The sequence below is a fragment of the Squalius cephalus genome (genome assembly GCF_949319135.1).
Source record: "Squalius cephalus genome assembly, chromosome: 24".
In the NCBI taxonomy this organism is placed as follows: Eukaryota; Metazoa; Chordata; class Actinopteri; order Cypriniformes; family Leuciscidae; genus Squalius; species Squalius cephalus.
This window is the reverse complement of record NC_137145.1, coordinates 89760-105000: the sequence shown is the minus strand read 5'-3', so window position 1 is coordinate 105000 and position 15241 is coordinate 89760. Positions and strand designations below refer to the sequence as shown.

Here is a 15241-nt window from a genome sequence, read left to right as displayed (position 1 = left end):
CTTAAAAAGAAGTGAAAATTATAAACTTTAGTTACGATGCAGTGCTGGCCCGATTGTGCAACTGACAGTTCCGTCACATCCCGACTCCTGAACGCGAGAGTGTGGCTTCGACGCTTGCCTTGTCCAACCCATTCAGAGAGAGAGAGAGAGAGAGAGAGAGAGAGAGAGAGAGTGTGAGAGAGAGAGAGAGTGAGAGAGAGAGAGAGAGAGAGAGAGAGAGAGAGAGAGTGTGAGAGAGAGAGAGAGAGTGAGAGAGAGAGAGAGAGAGAGACGCAGCGCCGCTGAACTCACGCGGTTTGTGAAATTGCGTCTTGGAGAAAGTTTTAAAATGATTGATTTGATTTTATAATCTGTGTGGATTCATTTAGGCGACTCATACAATCTACATGCTAAAGTGAGTCAATGTTTGCGGGGGAATATTCCCGCATTATAAGTGGTAGACCTGCGGGAATTATTAAAATACTCATTGAAGTATTATCTGTTATATTATTTATTTTAATAGTTCAAAAAGTACAATCAATGTTCAAATTTAGATTTTTTAAGAATTGTTGAAAGGTGTCTTTGGTAACACTTTACAATAAGGTTCATTAATTAGCATTAGTTAACTACCTTAGTTAACATTAACTAATAATGAACAATACTTCTACAGCATTTATTAATCTTAGTTAATATTAATTTCACCATTTACTAATATGTTATTAAAATGAAAGGTTGTATTTGTTAACATTAATTAATGCACTGTGAACTAACATGAACAAACGATGAACAGCTGTATTATTATAAACATTGAAAAAGATTAATAAATACTGTAACAAATGTATTTCTTATTAGTTCATGTTAGTTAATACATTAACTAATGTTAACTAATTAGGCATTATTGTAAAGTGTTACCGTGTCTTTTTAATAAATGCAACACGTTCCCAAAGTCATGTGAAATAATCGTGATTTCAATACTGAACAAAACAATCGTGATAATGATTTTTTCCATAATCGAGCAGCCCTAGTTCACACACACCAGCGTTCACACACCAGCGTTCACACACACCAGCGTTCACACACCAGCGTTCACACACACCAGCGTTCACACACACCAGACCAGCGTTCACACACACCAGCGTTCACACACACCTGCGTTCACACACTCCAGCGTTCACACACACCTGCGTTCACACACACCAGCGTTCACACACTCCAGCGTTCACACACACCTGCGTTCACACACACCTGCGTTCACACACACCAGCGCTCACACACACCAGCGCTCACACACACCAGCGCTCACACACACCAGCGCTCACACACACCTGCGTTCACACACACCTGCGTTCACACACACCAGCGTTCACACACACCAGCGCTCACACACACCAGCGTCACTCTCTGAAACACACACCAGCGTTCACACACACCTGCGTTCACACACACCAGCGTTCACACACACCAGCGCTCACACACACCAGCGTCACTCTCTGAAACACACACCAGCGTTCACACACACCAGCGTTCACACACACCAGCGTTCACACACACCAGACCAGCGTTCACACACACCAGCGTTCACACACACCAGCGTCACTCTCTGAAACACACACCAGCGTTCACACACATCATCCACTCTCTGAAACACACACCAGCGTTCACACACACCAGCGTTCACACACACCTGCGTTCACACACACCTGCGTTCACACACACCTGCGTTCACACACACCAGCGTTCACACACACCAGCGCTCACACACACCAGCGTCACTCTCTGAAACACACACCAGCGTTCACACACACCAGCGTTCACACACACCAGCGTCACTCTCTGAAACACACACCAGCGTTCACACACACCAGCGTTCACACACACCAGCGCTCACACACACCAGCGCTCACACACACCAGCGCTCACACACACCAGCGCTCACACACACCAGCGTTCACACACACCAGCGTTCACACACACCAGCGTTCACACACACACCAGCGCTCACACACACCAGCGTTCACACACACCAGCGCTCACACACACCAGCGCTCACACACACCAGCGCTCACACACACCAGCGCTCACACACACCTGCGTTCACACACACCAGCGTTCACACACACCAGCGCTCACACACACCAGCGTTCACACACACCAGCGTTCACACACACCAGCGCTCACACACACCAGCGTCACTCTCTGAAACACACACCAGCGTTCACACACACCAGCGTCACTCTCTGAAACACACACCAGCGTTCACACACACCAGCGTTCACACACATCATCCACTCTCTGAAACACACACCAGCGTTCACACACACCAGCGTTCACACACACCAGCGTTCACACACACACCAGCGCTCACACACACCAGCGTTCACACACACCAGCGCTCACACACACCAGCGCTCACACACACCAGCGCTCACACACACCAGCGCTCACACACACCTGCGTTCACACACACCAGCGTTCACACACACCAGCGCTCACACACACCTGCGTTCACACACACCAGCGTTCACACACACCAGCGCTCACACACACCAGCGTTCACACACACCAGCGTTCACACACACCAGCGCTCACACACACCAGCGTCACTCTCTGAAACACACACCAGCGTTCACACACACCAGCGTCACTCTCTGAAACACACACCAGCGTTCACACACACCAGCGTTCACACACATCATCCACTCTCTGAAACACACACCAGCGTTCACACACACCAGCGTTCACACACATCATCCACTCTCTGAAACACACACCAGCGTTCACACACATCATCCACTCTCTGAAACACACACCAGCGTTCACACACACCAGCGTTCACACACACCAGCGCTCACACACACCAGCGTTCACACACACCAGCGTTCACACACACCAGCGTTCACACACACCAGCGCTCACACACACCAGCGCTCACACACACCAGCGCTCACACACACCAGCGTTCACACACACCAGCGCTCACACACACCAGCGTTCACACACACCAGCGTTCACACACACCAGCGTTCACACACACCAGCGCTCACACACACCAGCGCTCACACACACCAGCGTTCACACACACCAGCGTTCACACACACCAGCGCTCACACACACCAGCGCTCACACACACCAGCGCTCACACACACCAGCGTTCACACACACCAGCGTTCACACACACCAGCGCTCACACACACCAGCGCTCACACACACCAGCGTTCACACACACCTGCGTTCACACACACCAGCGTTCACACACACCAGCGCTCACACACACCAGCGTTCACACACACCAGCGCTCACACACACCAGCGCTCACACACACCAGCGCTCACACACACCAGCGTTCACACACACCAGCGTTCACACACACCAGCGTTCACACACACCAGCGTTCACACACACCAGCGCTCACACACACCAGCGCTCACACACACCAGCGCTCACACACACCAGCGCTCACACACACCAGCGTTCACACACACCTGCGTTCACACACACCAGCGTTCACACACACCAGCGCTCACACACACCAGCGTTCACACACACCAGCGCTCACACACACCAGCGCTCACACACACCAGCGCTCACACACACCAGCGTTCACACACACCAGCGTTCACACACACCAGCGTTCACACACACCAGCGCTCACACACACCAGCGCTCACACACACCAGCGTTCACACACACCTGCGTTCACACACACCAGCGTTCACACACACCAGCGCTCACACACACCAGCGTTCACACACACCAGCGTTCACACACACCAGCGCTCACACACACCAGCGCTCACACACACCAGCGTTCACACACACCAGCGTTCACACACACCAGCGCTCACACACACCAGCGTTCACACACACCAGCGTTCACACACACCAGCGCTCACACACACCAGCGCTCACACACACCAGCGTTCACACACACCAGCGTTCACACACACCAGCGTTCACACACACCAGCGCTCACACACACCAGCGCTCACACACACCAGCGTTCACACACACCAGCGTTCACACACACCAGCGTTCACACACACCAGCGCTCACACACACCAGCGTTCACACACACCAGCGTTCACACACACCAGCGCTCACACACACCAGCGCTCACACACACCAGCGCTCACACACACCAGCGTTCACACACACCAGCGTTCACACACACCAGCGCTCACACACACCAGCGTTCACACACACAGCCAGTAATGCTGCAGATCAAGCCGAGAACACTCACGATCTTGACGCTGATCATAGAGACGCCGTGATCGTGAAGCTCGTCCTCGAACAGCAGCACGTCCTCGAAGAACTGGATCTGCTCTCGCGCCTTCAGCTTCTCCATGTCGATGCGGTCGGCGGTCGGCGTCACCTGTGCAGAGTCTCGGTTACTCACAGCGCTTCTTACAACACAGAGCTTCAGAGCAGCTTTACAGAGATAACAGGAACATAATGTTTCCAGAAGAAAATAGCGTCACAGTCCAGCTTAAGTCAGTGATGGTTCATTTTTGTTGTAAAACAGTTATTAATTTAGTTCATATACACACAGAGCCGGCGGAAGCGCTGTTCCTATTTTGCCCAGAGCGCTGGATTGTCTTCCCTATATATATATATATTAGGGCTGTCACGATGTTAGATTTTTCACACCACGGCTATTGTGGCCAAAAGAATTCACGATATCGATATATCGCGATATCTATAGAATCTAGGGGGCGGGGGGGTAGTTATCAGTCAAATACATTTTTATTTTGTTTATATAGATTTTCTTTTTTACCCAACAAACAAGGATACTGATAAACACAAGGCACATGCATGTTTACTTCTTGCGTAGCCTACTCAATCTGTGGCAAATTTTTGTGACGGAAGACAAGCATGTGAAGTTTATCTGGTTTTAAACTGAAGCCAAACACTGTCTGAAGGTTTCCTGAAGAACTGAAAAGCTCTTAAACCTATTGCCAATAAAGTCATGCAGATAGCAGATTAGAACAAAAAAATCAAGTGCAAATACAAATACAAAAATAAGATGAGTAAAAACAGGGTTCTTAATTTTAATAATCACCCTTTATTAAATATATGAACACAGAAACCCCCTGTTAACAGTTAATGTCACGTTTCCATCCCATGACTAGTAAAATAACAGACGCGTCACGTCTATGACAACTCGAGGTATCGCACACCGGACACGCACTTTCTCAGTTTATGGCCAGCAATATCATTATGTTTAAGGACATTATGGAATTGAGATAATGTCTGTAGTGTACTATGTTATGATTATACTGTACAATTAAATACAATAGTTGCTGAGTCTGTGATCTGAACACTTTACCTCAGAGAGCATCCGTTAACTGAATGCATTGAGAATATCACCTGAAAATCCGATAACATCTGATTTCTGTAAATAAATGTAAAATTAAATGTAGGCTATATTGCAGCACAGGGTGAAATCATTTAGGATGGTTTGAGACAAATATAATGTAAATTTAATATAAAACTATGTAAATGGCGCTTTGTGTCGCGGCAGGACTGAGCCGTTGATGGCCGCCGGTGTGTGTACACTCATACAGAATGTGTTCGAGTTTTAAAGACGTGGCGCTGCGCTTCTCGTCCGGTGTGCGACTTTTCTTTGAAGCCGAATAACTCTGTTCTTATTACTGGTAATCTTACTTTTTTCGGGTGTCCAGTGTTTCACTCTAGCTGCGCGGGCGCGGACGAGCGCTGCGCCGTCTTCTTATTGACAGGTGTCTGCGGGTGCGATACTGCCACTTGAGAGGTCAACAAGGTACTGGCGCTGTAGCATTTACGTGTCAGGTTATCATAAGAGTCCTATTCATTTTAAACATTGTGGTTATCGCCAATACCGGTATATTGTCACACTCTAAATTAACACGATGTCGATATTTCATGCGTTGAATATCACGATTATCTTCAACACCGGTATATTGCGACACCCCTAATATATATATATATACACAGCCGCTCTGGAGAAAACCGTGATGTCATCGTCCAGCTCAGTTCAGTTGTCATGTAATGGTGTCAGTGCAGGAGAGCAATAATATTGATGAATATGAAATGTTCTGAAGCTCTTCTGAGTAAGAGACGCTCCACATGCACTGGTTTGAGTGTTAAAGCACAGATACCTTGATCTGCATGTGCTCTCCCAGTAAAGTCCCTCTGTAGTCGGTTGTGTAAGTCCAGTCGTAGCGCTTCACCACGTCCTTCGAATGCTCCGAGTCGGCCCTGAACACACACAGAGTCTCCTGAGTCACAGCCTCTCTCCTGACCCTCATGAGAAGCACACACTGTACCTGCTGTCCTGCCACTCCTGCGCACACGCCACCTTCACCGAGTCCTGCATGTTGTTGACACGTTTGAGAGCGTCGATCGCGTTGAACTCGACCCCAAACCCGTCGGTGTGCTGAATGCGCAACACATTATCGCCGAACAGCATCTCTGGCAGAGCCGGCATGTGCATCGCCTCCGCCAGCCTGCCACACATCATCATCATCATCATCATCATCATCATCAAGACATCCAACATCTACTCCCACAGAGATCTTGCTCTTTTATGTGCTCGTAATAATGTTGGGATACAGCAACGACTGACTGGCCAGATTATATCACAGATTACATCATCACTCGCAGCACTGCTCTGCCATGAATCAAAGTTTAGTTTCGGCTTCGATTTTGGCTTCCAACGAGAACGAATACGTGATCAGATAAAATGATCATTGTGCCGCATGTTCCTTTCCTTTAGAGCGGTGTCTTTCACTCCTCAAAGCCTAAACTCCACGTCCTAATCATGTGACGAGACCGAGGTCAATGCAGTCGACTGCGGGACAAGCTTCACTCTAACAGGAGTTATTAAAAGAGCATTAAACTGCGAAAGATGTGCTTTCTGTGAGACGGAGCGGAACACGGACGAGCAAAGAATACGCCCGAACCTCAAGTACATCTTACAGGTCAGGAAAGGGTCAGGTCAGGTTAGAGGTCAGGAAAGGGTCAGGTTATAGGTCAGGTCAGGTTAGAGGTCAGGAAAGGGTTAGGTTACAGGTCAGGTCAGAGGTCAGGAAAGGTACATTTCTCAGATCAGAATTGAAATTCTCAAAACCACCTCTCCAATCTTCACATCATAGTGTCCTCTGTGCACATCAAAAAGTAGTTCTCATTTCTTTGAACAAGTTGCAAATGCTTTGGTACATCCATGCAAATGATTGTACACTTCTCTGCTGTTTCCCACATCCGACTGGCCAGCGTACACACAGCAGGAGCTCTCCTGAGGGGTCTGTCCTGTGCTTGCACAGCTCTCCTGAGGGGTCTGTCCTGTGCTTGCACAGCTCTCCTGAGGGGTCTGTCCTGTGCTTGCACAGCTCTCCTGAGGGGTCTGTCCTGTGCTTGCACAGCTCTCCTGAGGGGTCTGTCCTGTGCTTGCACAGCTCTCCTGAGGGGTCTGTCCTGTGCTTGCACAGCTCTCCTGAGGGGTCTGTCCTGTGCTTGCACAGCTCTCCTGAGGGGTCTGTCCTGAGGGGTCTGTCCTGTGCTTGCACAGCTCTCCTGAGGGGTCTGTCCTGTGCTTGCACAGCTCTCCTGAGGGGTCTGTCCTGTGCTTACACAGCTCTCCTGAGGGGTCTGTCCTGTGCTTGCACAGCTCTCCTGAGGGGTCTGTCCTGTGCTTGCACAGCTCTCCTGAGGGGTCTGTCCTGAGGGGTCTGTCCTGAGGGGTCTGTCCTGTGCTTGCACAGCTCTCCTGAGGGGTCTGTCCTGAGGGGTCTGTCCTGTGCTTACACAGCTCTCCTGAGGGGTCTGTCCTGTGCTTGCACAGCTCTCCTGAGGGGTCTGTCCTGAGGGGTCTGTCCTGTGCTTGCACAGCTCTCCTGAGGGGTCTGTCCTGTGCTTACACAGCTCTCCTGAGGGGTCTGTCCTGTGTTTGCACAGCTCTCCTGAGGGGTCTGTCCTGTGCTTACACAGCTCTCCTGAGGGGTCTGTCCTGTGCTTGCACAGCTCTCCTGAGGGGTCTGTCCTGTGCTTGCACAGCTCTCCTGAGGGGTCTGTCCTGTGCTTGCCTTTCTAATGCCGTGTTTTCACCTTTGTGCCCTTATTTCTTTTTCTTCTCTATATCACAATAATATTGTAATGTTATTTTTTTGTCAGACCACTACTAAAAGTGTAACTGTGAATCCTATCCAGTCTCTTTCAATCAATAACTCACGTACAGTAATGTATAAATTTGTACTTTTGAAAAGGATATATGGCATACAGAAGAAGCGCATGTACATCTCAGTACAGTGAGTGTCCTCTGCCTCATCCGGACACGACGACACGAGGACTTGTCATTCTGATGGCATGGACATGTTCAATGACACAGATATTTGCTTTTGAGAGATGAACTAAGGATTTTGAGCATCAGACTGGCGTTTGCAGGTAATCCATGGTGTTTTGCTATTTGTACGAACTGTCTTGAGAAATGCACTTACTGTTTTGCAGATGTTGAGGATGATTCGAGAAATGTACCAAAGCGACTGAGAAAAACTGTAAAGAGCCAGTTCACCCAAAAATGAAAATTCTGTCACCATTTCCTAACCCTGAAGTTGTTCTAAACCTGTATGAGTTTCTGTCTTCTGCTGAACACACTAATTCACACTTTTGAAGAATTTCATAGTATTTTTTTCTGCATACTATATAAGTCAATGGTGCCCATTTTCCTACTAACCCATTCTTCAAAATATCTTCCAGAACAGCTAGGATCAACAGGGTGAGTAGATGTTAAATGTTCTCCAGCATCCCTCACCTCTCGATATCTTTGGACTTCATGATGTGCGTCCTGACCGCGGTGACGGTCCACGGGCCGAACCGGAAGTCCTGTTTACTGCTCTGAAATCCATGAGGAATCCCTGAAGACATCCTGAAGATCAGCTAATGTCTGGGAAAGAGGAGAGTGACTGAAACACACACACACACGTCTCTTTACTTCATTAGCAGAATCACGACCATAGACTGTAGAAACGGGATGCTCTAAAATGTTTATGAATGTTTTCATCTGGACTCGACATCAAACTTAAGACTCGCGGTTGGTTAAACGCTCTTTTGTAGTTCAGTTGATTAAAACAGAACTAAACTGGCACACATACATCAATTACGTTAAGACTGTTCACAACCCAGAAATAAAAACATTAATGACAGCGAATACGAGCATAATTCACTCTCACCTCGCATCCGTTTCCATGTATATATGTGTGTGTGTGTGTGTGTGTAGAGCGCAACCTCCAATTCCCCCCGGTGTGGCGCGAACAGCAGCCGATGGTTCCGGTTCCGGCAGTGGACAACAAGTCCTATCTATTTAAATTGGGGAATCCTGACATCTCAAAAACGGATTGCTGAACTCCCAACTAAATTACATATTTCAAATCAGCAACAAAATCTGACACAAACTGTACCATAACTTAGATTGTTTAAGCTGTAATTACGCAAAAGCGTTTTTTATTACGTAAAAAAAGTGTTTTTTGCAAGTAACAACAAATAACATTCATTCCATTCATTCATTCCTAAGCTAACCCTAACATAGAGTATTGACATTTAAACAGACAATACATACAAATGATAAAAAAGGAAAGAAAGGCAAAGAAATACATTTGCATTACTTTGGTTTTGACTCGAGTAGGGGGATAGAAAGATGTCATTTAAACATGGTATCTCTTCACAGGTGACTTTATAATCTTATTTAATATCTGGAATGTTTTAATTGCTTTTGAGTTTCTTTTAAATTTACATGAATCAGCAAGACTTTTTAATTCAGAGAAAAAGACAATAAAATTTGGTTTCGAAGTTGTACATTTAGATGTGTGGATATGAGCAAGCACAGGGTTTTGACTGTTATCTAAAAGAACAGAACCAGTGTTAGAAAGCAAAAATAAGACCATTTCTTCTGTAATATCAAAAAGGATATTAAAGGATGTAAAAATCAAAACTGAAATCTCTGTCCAAAATGATACTGTGATACTCCTGAAAACAAATGAAACACAGATTCATTTTCAGATCCACAAAAAGAACATTCTGGTTGAATATCCATAAACTTAGATAAAAATCACTTACAGGGGTAAAAATTGTAAAGGATTTTAATATGAATTTCTTTAACCTTATTTGCTATCACAAAGTTATTATTAGCAGACCATACCGGTATGTTACACAAATATAAGGAAGGATAAATTTGTTTCCATAAAGCCATTGTTTTAGGAGCAATACTGCTGCTAAAACATACTGAATATTACTGCATTTTTTATTTAACAAATCAATTCCACCTATAAACAGGGATTTAATAAGATGTAGAAGCTTAGGTAATATACCTTTAATTATCCTCAAAAACTCTATGCGCGTAATATTAATATTGTTTTCCTTAATTAATCTTTCATAACTAATCAGATTTCTGCAGGTCTCTATGAATTTTGAAATAAAGATTGTTTTTTTTCAACAGATTCTTTGTTAAATATGATCCTATTTTTATACAAAACATATTGATTATTCCATATAATATATTTATGCAGTGAAAAAGTATGCTTAAAAGCCAATTTCCATGAATCCAACTTTATTGGCAATTTACTACAGATAAAGTCACAACTCAGCAAAAATTTACCCCACCACAACGGTCGAATAATAAGTTTGGAATGATAAACCAGGGAGCATTTCCTCCAAGTATAGTTAGAGCCAGATGATCTTAAACACATAGAGCTAGTTGATCTTAAACACATAGGGCCCTATTTTAACGATCTTAAACGCAAGTATCAAGCGCGAAACGCAAGTAACTGTGTGGGCGGGTCTCGGGCGCTGTTGCTATTATACCGGTGGGATAAATGACTCTTGCGCCCGACACAAATCTAAAAGGGGTTGGTCTGAAGCAGCTTCATTACTCATAGAGCTGGTAAGTCCCGCCCCTTCCGCAAAACCCCGCTGGACCTCAAAGTTGAAAAACCGTCAATGCAAGTGAATGGGAGAAAATAATTATTTTCTGGTCCCGTTTGAATTGTGCCATGAATGTGAACATATGTTGTCTGTGAATTTTTTATATAACTTTTCGTGTAAAGAATGATACAATTTAGCGGGTAGAAGTTTGATACGGTTAGACTTTGTGTGAGAGCACTTTGTGGACTACAACTCTCGACGCGTTTGAAACGTCAACACCACTAGCACACGGACTAGCTCACGGATCCCGCTAAACATGGCTGTGTCTTTGGTGCACTTCACCGCCTTCTTTCAGGGAGAGGACAAAATCGTTGAGGTTGGCGAAAACCACGGGTAAGTCAACTTTATGGGGTGACGTCACATAGGCGACATGTAGTCTTTCTCGTTATGTCTTTTCCACAACTGCTAGCCGAAGAATCATACCATATACTGTCAAACTCGTAACATGAAAAGTTATATAAAAAATTCACAGACAACATATGTTCACATTCATGGCACAATTCAAACGGGACCAGAAAATAATTATTTTCTCCCATTCACTTGCATTGACGGTTTTTCAACTTTGAGGTCCAGTGGGGTTTTGCGGAAGGGGCGGGACTTACCAGCTCTATAGGTGTGGTTTGGGCGTAACGTTAAATAAACCAATCAGAGCATCATCTCACATTCCCTTTAAGAGCAGGCGCGCTTGTTCCATGGCGGATTGCTATTATAACGGCGGATTTGCCAGGAGCGGTTCACAGCCGAGGAGACCGACGTTCTCGTCAGGGCCGTAAAACACAGAGAAGTGACATTGGGGATGGAGAAACACACCCAAATTAACTTCGGTTAAACAGGCGTATGATAATTTGGGTAAATGTGTAAGATAGATTTATGCTTTTATAATAAACTGTCTATCTATCTATCTATCTATCTGTCTGTCTGTCTGTCTGTCTGTCTATCTATCTATCTATCTATCTATCTATCTGTCTATCTGTCTATCTATCTATCTATCTATCTGTCTATCTGTCTATCTATCTATCTATCTATCTGTCTATCTATCTATCTTTTGTAATAATGTATGATTTGCAAAAATGGAAACTGCTGCTTCTGTGTAGATGAGAGAATCAAAGTGTATGTGCGTTGTGCACACTGTTGGAAACTTCTTTTCCTTCATCAAAGCAAGACCAGGAGATGTTGGGATCACGTTCAAACAGAAGTTATTCTTTATTGAGAACTTCGCTGTACGTTGCTGCAGTCATCCAACAAATCTAAATCTAATACAGTATGCATTGTAGTTATACACATTCAAAGAGGGGAGGGATTACATAGAGGCGGAGACTCTGAATAAAGCATGTTTAGAAAACACACCCTAGACTGAGGGTCTGCCCAATCCTAATTCAATCAGCTTAACAGTCTATTGCATTGCTAATCCAATCAGCCTAACCATTCGACGTCAGGGGCTGGGGCTCCAAGAGCCATTTGCAGAACAAAAGGTGACAGTCTCAGTGATCTGACTCATTTAACTTATAATGGAGAAAACAGGAATTGCAACTTTGCTGAGCCGAATCATTCGTGTGATATCATCATCTTAACCTTAAAAGCTAAATACAATATTATTTACCGTGATGTTATGTACGGAAGCATATTTGAAATAGATTCTTAAATTTGTTATTCCACAACACGCTACATTGATTATGGCCAAGCATGTGCCCTTAAAATAGCATATGAATAACATGCGCAACGCGCCACTGACTTTAGACTAAGTTTTTCCTGGTCAGTGGCGGAATTGTTTTCTAAACCTGCAAAATAGCAGAGGGAACGTTTGCGCCGGAACACGCCTCCTCTTTGCGCTGAACCGCCCCCGGGAGCGCAAGTGTATTTCTTAGTTAACCGACGTGTGTCTGTGGAGGGAAAAGTCCGCTGTGCGCGGGTGCAAAATAGGAATGATACATGCGTCGGTGTACAAAGTCAATTGCGCTGGGTGCAAGATAGGGCCCATAGTTAGAGCCAGTTGATCTTAAACACATAAAGCTAGTTGATCTTAAACACATACTTAGAGCCAGTTGATCTTAAACACATACTTAGAGCCAGTTTATCTTAAACACATAGTTAGAGCCAGATGATCTTAAACACATAGTTAGAGCAGTTGATCTTAAACACATACTTAGAGCCAGTTTATCTTAAACACATACTTAGAGCCAGTTTATCTTAAACACATAGTTAGAGCCAGATGATCTTAAACACATAGTTAGAGCCAGTTGATCTTAAACACATAGTTAGAGCCAGTTGATCTTAAACACATAGTTAGAGCCAGTTGATCTTAAACACATAGTTAGAGCCAGTTTATCTTAAACACATAGTTAGAGCCAGTTTATCTTAAACACATAGTTAGAGCCAGTTGATCTTAAACACATAGTTAGAGCCAGTTGATCTTAAACACATAGTTAGAGCCAGATGATCTTAAACACATAGTTAGAGCCAGTTGATCTTAAACACATAGTTAGAGCCAGTTGATCTTAAACACATAGTTAGAGCCAGTTGATCTTAAACACATACTTAGAGCCAGTTGATCTTAAACACATAGTTAGAGCCAGTTGATCTTAAACACATAGTTAGAGCCAGTTGATCTTAAACACATAGTTAGAGCCAGATGATCTTAAACACATAGTTAGAGCCAGTTGATCTTAAACACATAGTTAGAGCCAGTTGATCTTAAACACATAGTTAGAGCCAGATGATCTTAAACACATAGTTAGAGCCAGTTGATCTTAAACACATAGTTAGAGCCAGTTGATCTTAAACACATAGTTAGAGCCAGTTTATCTTAAACACATAGTTAGAGCCAGTTGATCTTAAACACATAGTTAGAGCCAGTTGATCTTAAACACATAGTTAGAGCCAGTTGATCTTAAACACATAGTTAGAGCTAGTTGATCTTAAACACATAGTTAGAGCCAGTTGATCTTAAACACATAGTTAGAGCCAGTTGATCTTAAACACATAGTTAGAGCCAGTTGATCTTAAACACATAGTTAGAGCCAGTTGATCTTAAACACATAGTTAGAGCCAGTTGATCTTAAACACATACTTAGAGCCAGTTGATCTTAAACACATAGTTAGAGCCAGTTGATCTTAAACACATAGTTAGAGCCCGTTGATCTTAAACACATAGTTAGAGCTAGTTGATCTTAAACACATAGTTAGAGCCAGTTGATCTTAAACACATAGTTAGAGCCAGTTGATCTTAAACACATAGTTAGAGCCAGTTTATCTTAAACACATACTTAGAGCCAGTTGATCTTAAACACATAGTTAGAGCCAGTTGATCTTAAACACATACTTAGAGCCAGTTGATCTTAAACACATAGTTAGAGCCAGTTGATCTTAAACACATAGTTAGAGCCAGTTGATCTTAAACACATAGTTAGAGCCAGTTGATCTTAAACACATAGTTAGAGCCAGATGATCTTAAACACATAGTTAGAGCCAGTTGATCTTAAACACATAGTTAGAGCCAGTTTATCTTAAACACATAGTTAGAGCCAGCTGATCTTAAACACATAGTTAGAGCCAGTTGATCTTAAACACATAGTTAGAGCCAGATGATCTTAAACACATAGGGCCCTATCTTGCACCCAGCGCAATTGACTTTGTACACCGACGCATGTTTCATTCCTATTTTGCACCCGCGCAAAGCGCGCTTTTCCCTCCACAGAAGCACGTCGCTAAACTAGGGAATGAACTTGCGCTCCCTGGGCGGTTCAGCGCAAAAAAGGAGGCGTGTTCCGGCGCAAACAATCCCTGGTGCTATTTTACTGTTCCATAAAACAATTGCGCCACTGGCCAGAAAAAACCTAGTCTAAAGTCAGTGGCGCGTTGTTCATTATGCTATTTTAAGGGCGCATGCTTGACCATAATGTATAGCGTGCACAACGTGCATACACTTTGATTCTCTAATCTACACAGAAGCAGCAGTTTTCATTTTTGCAAATCATATTATTACAAACGATAGATAGATAGATAGATAGATAGATAGATAGATAGATAGATAGACAATTTATTATAAAAGCATACATCTAGCTTACACATTTACCCACATTATTATATACCTGTTTAACCGAAGCTAATTTGGGTGTGTTTCTCCATCCCCAATGTCACTTCTCTCTCTTTTACGGCCGTGACGAGAGCGTTGCTCTCCTCGGCTGTTGACCGCTCCTGGCGCGCGCCTGGCAAATCCGCCGTTATAATAGCAATACGCCAAGGAAAAAGCGCGTCTGCTCTTAAAGGGAATGTGAGATGATGCTCTGATTGGTTTATTTCACGTTACGCCCAAA

General features: G+C 44.3%; 1 protein-coding gene across 2 annotated transcripts in view; it reads right to left on the bottom strand.

The window, feature by feature from the left end:
* The window catches only part of tiprl (TIP41, TOR signaling pathway regulator-like), a 15275-nt gene extending 5984 nt beyond the window's left edge, over positions 1–9291 (bottom strand). The window contains exons 1-5 of one of the 2 annotated variants that reach the window (XM_079860734.1): positions 9182–9291; positions 8764–8914; positions 6284–6463; positions 6116–6215; positions 4219–4350 (exon numbers count right to left, since the gene is read on the bottom strand). In XM_079860734.1, coding sequence (XP_079716860.1) covers positions 4219–4350; positions 6116–6215; positions 6284–6463; positions 8764–8876 — 525 coding nt within the window. In that variant the 5' untranslated portion in view covers positions 8877–8914; positions 9182–9291. The remainder of the gene's footprint in view (positions 1–4218; positions 4351–6115; positions 6216–6283; positions 6464–8763; positions 8915–9181) is intronic. The other variant, XM_079860735.1, reaches the window with a different exon arrangement.
* Positions 9292–15241: the final 5950 nt, after the last annotated feature.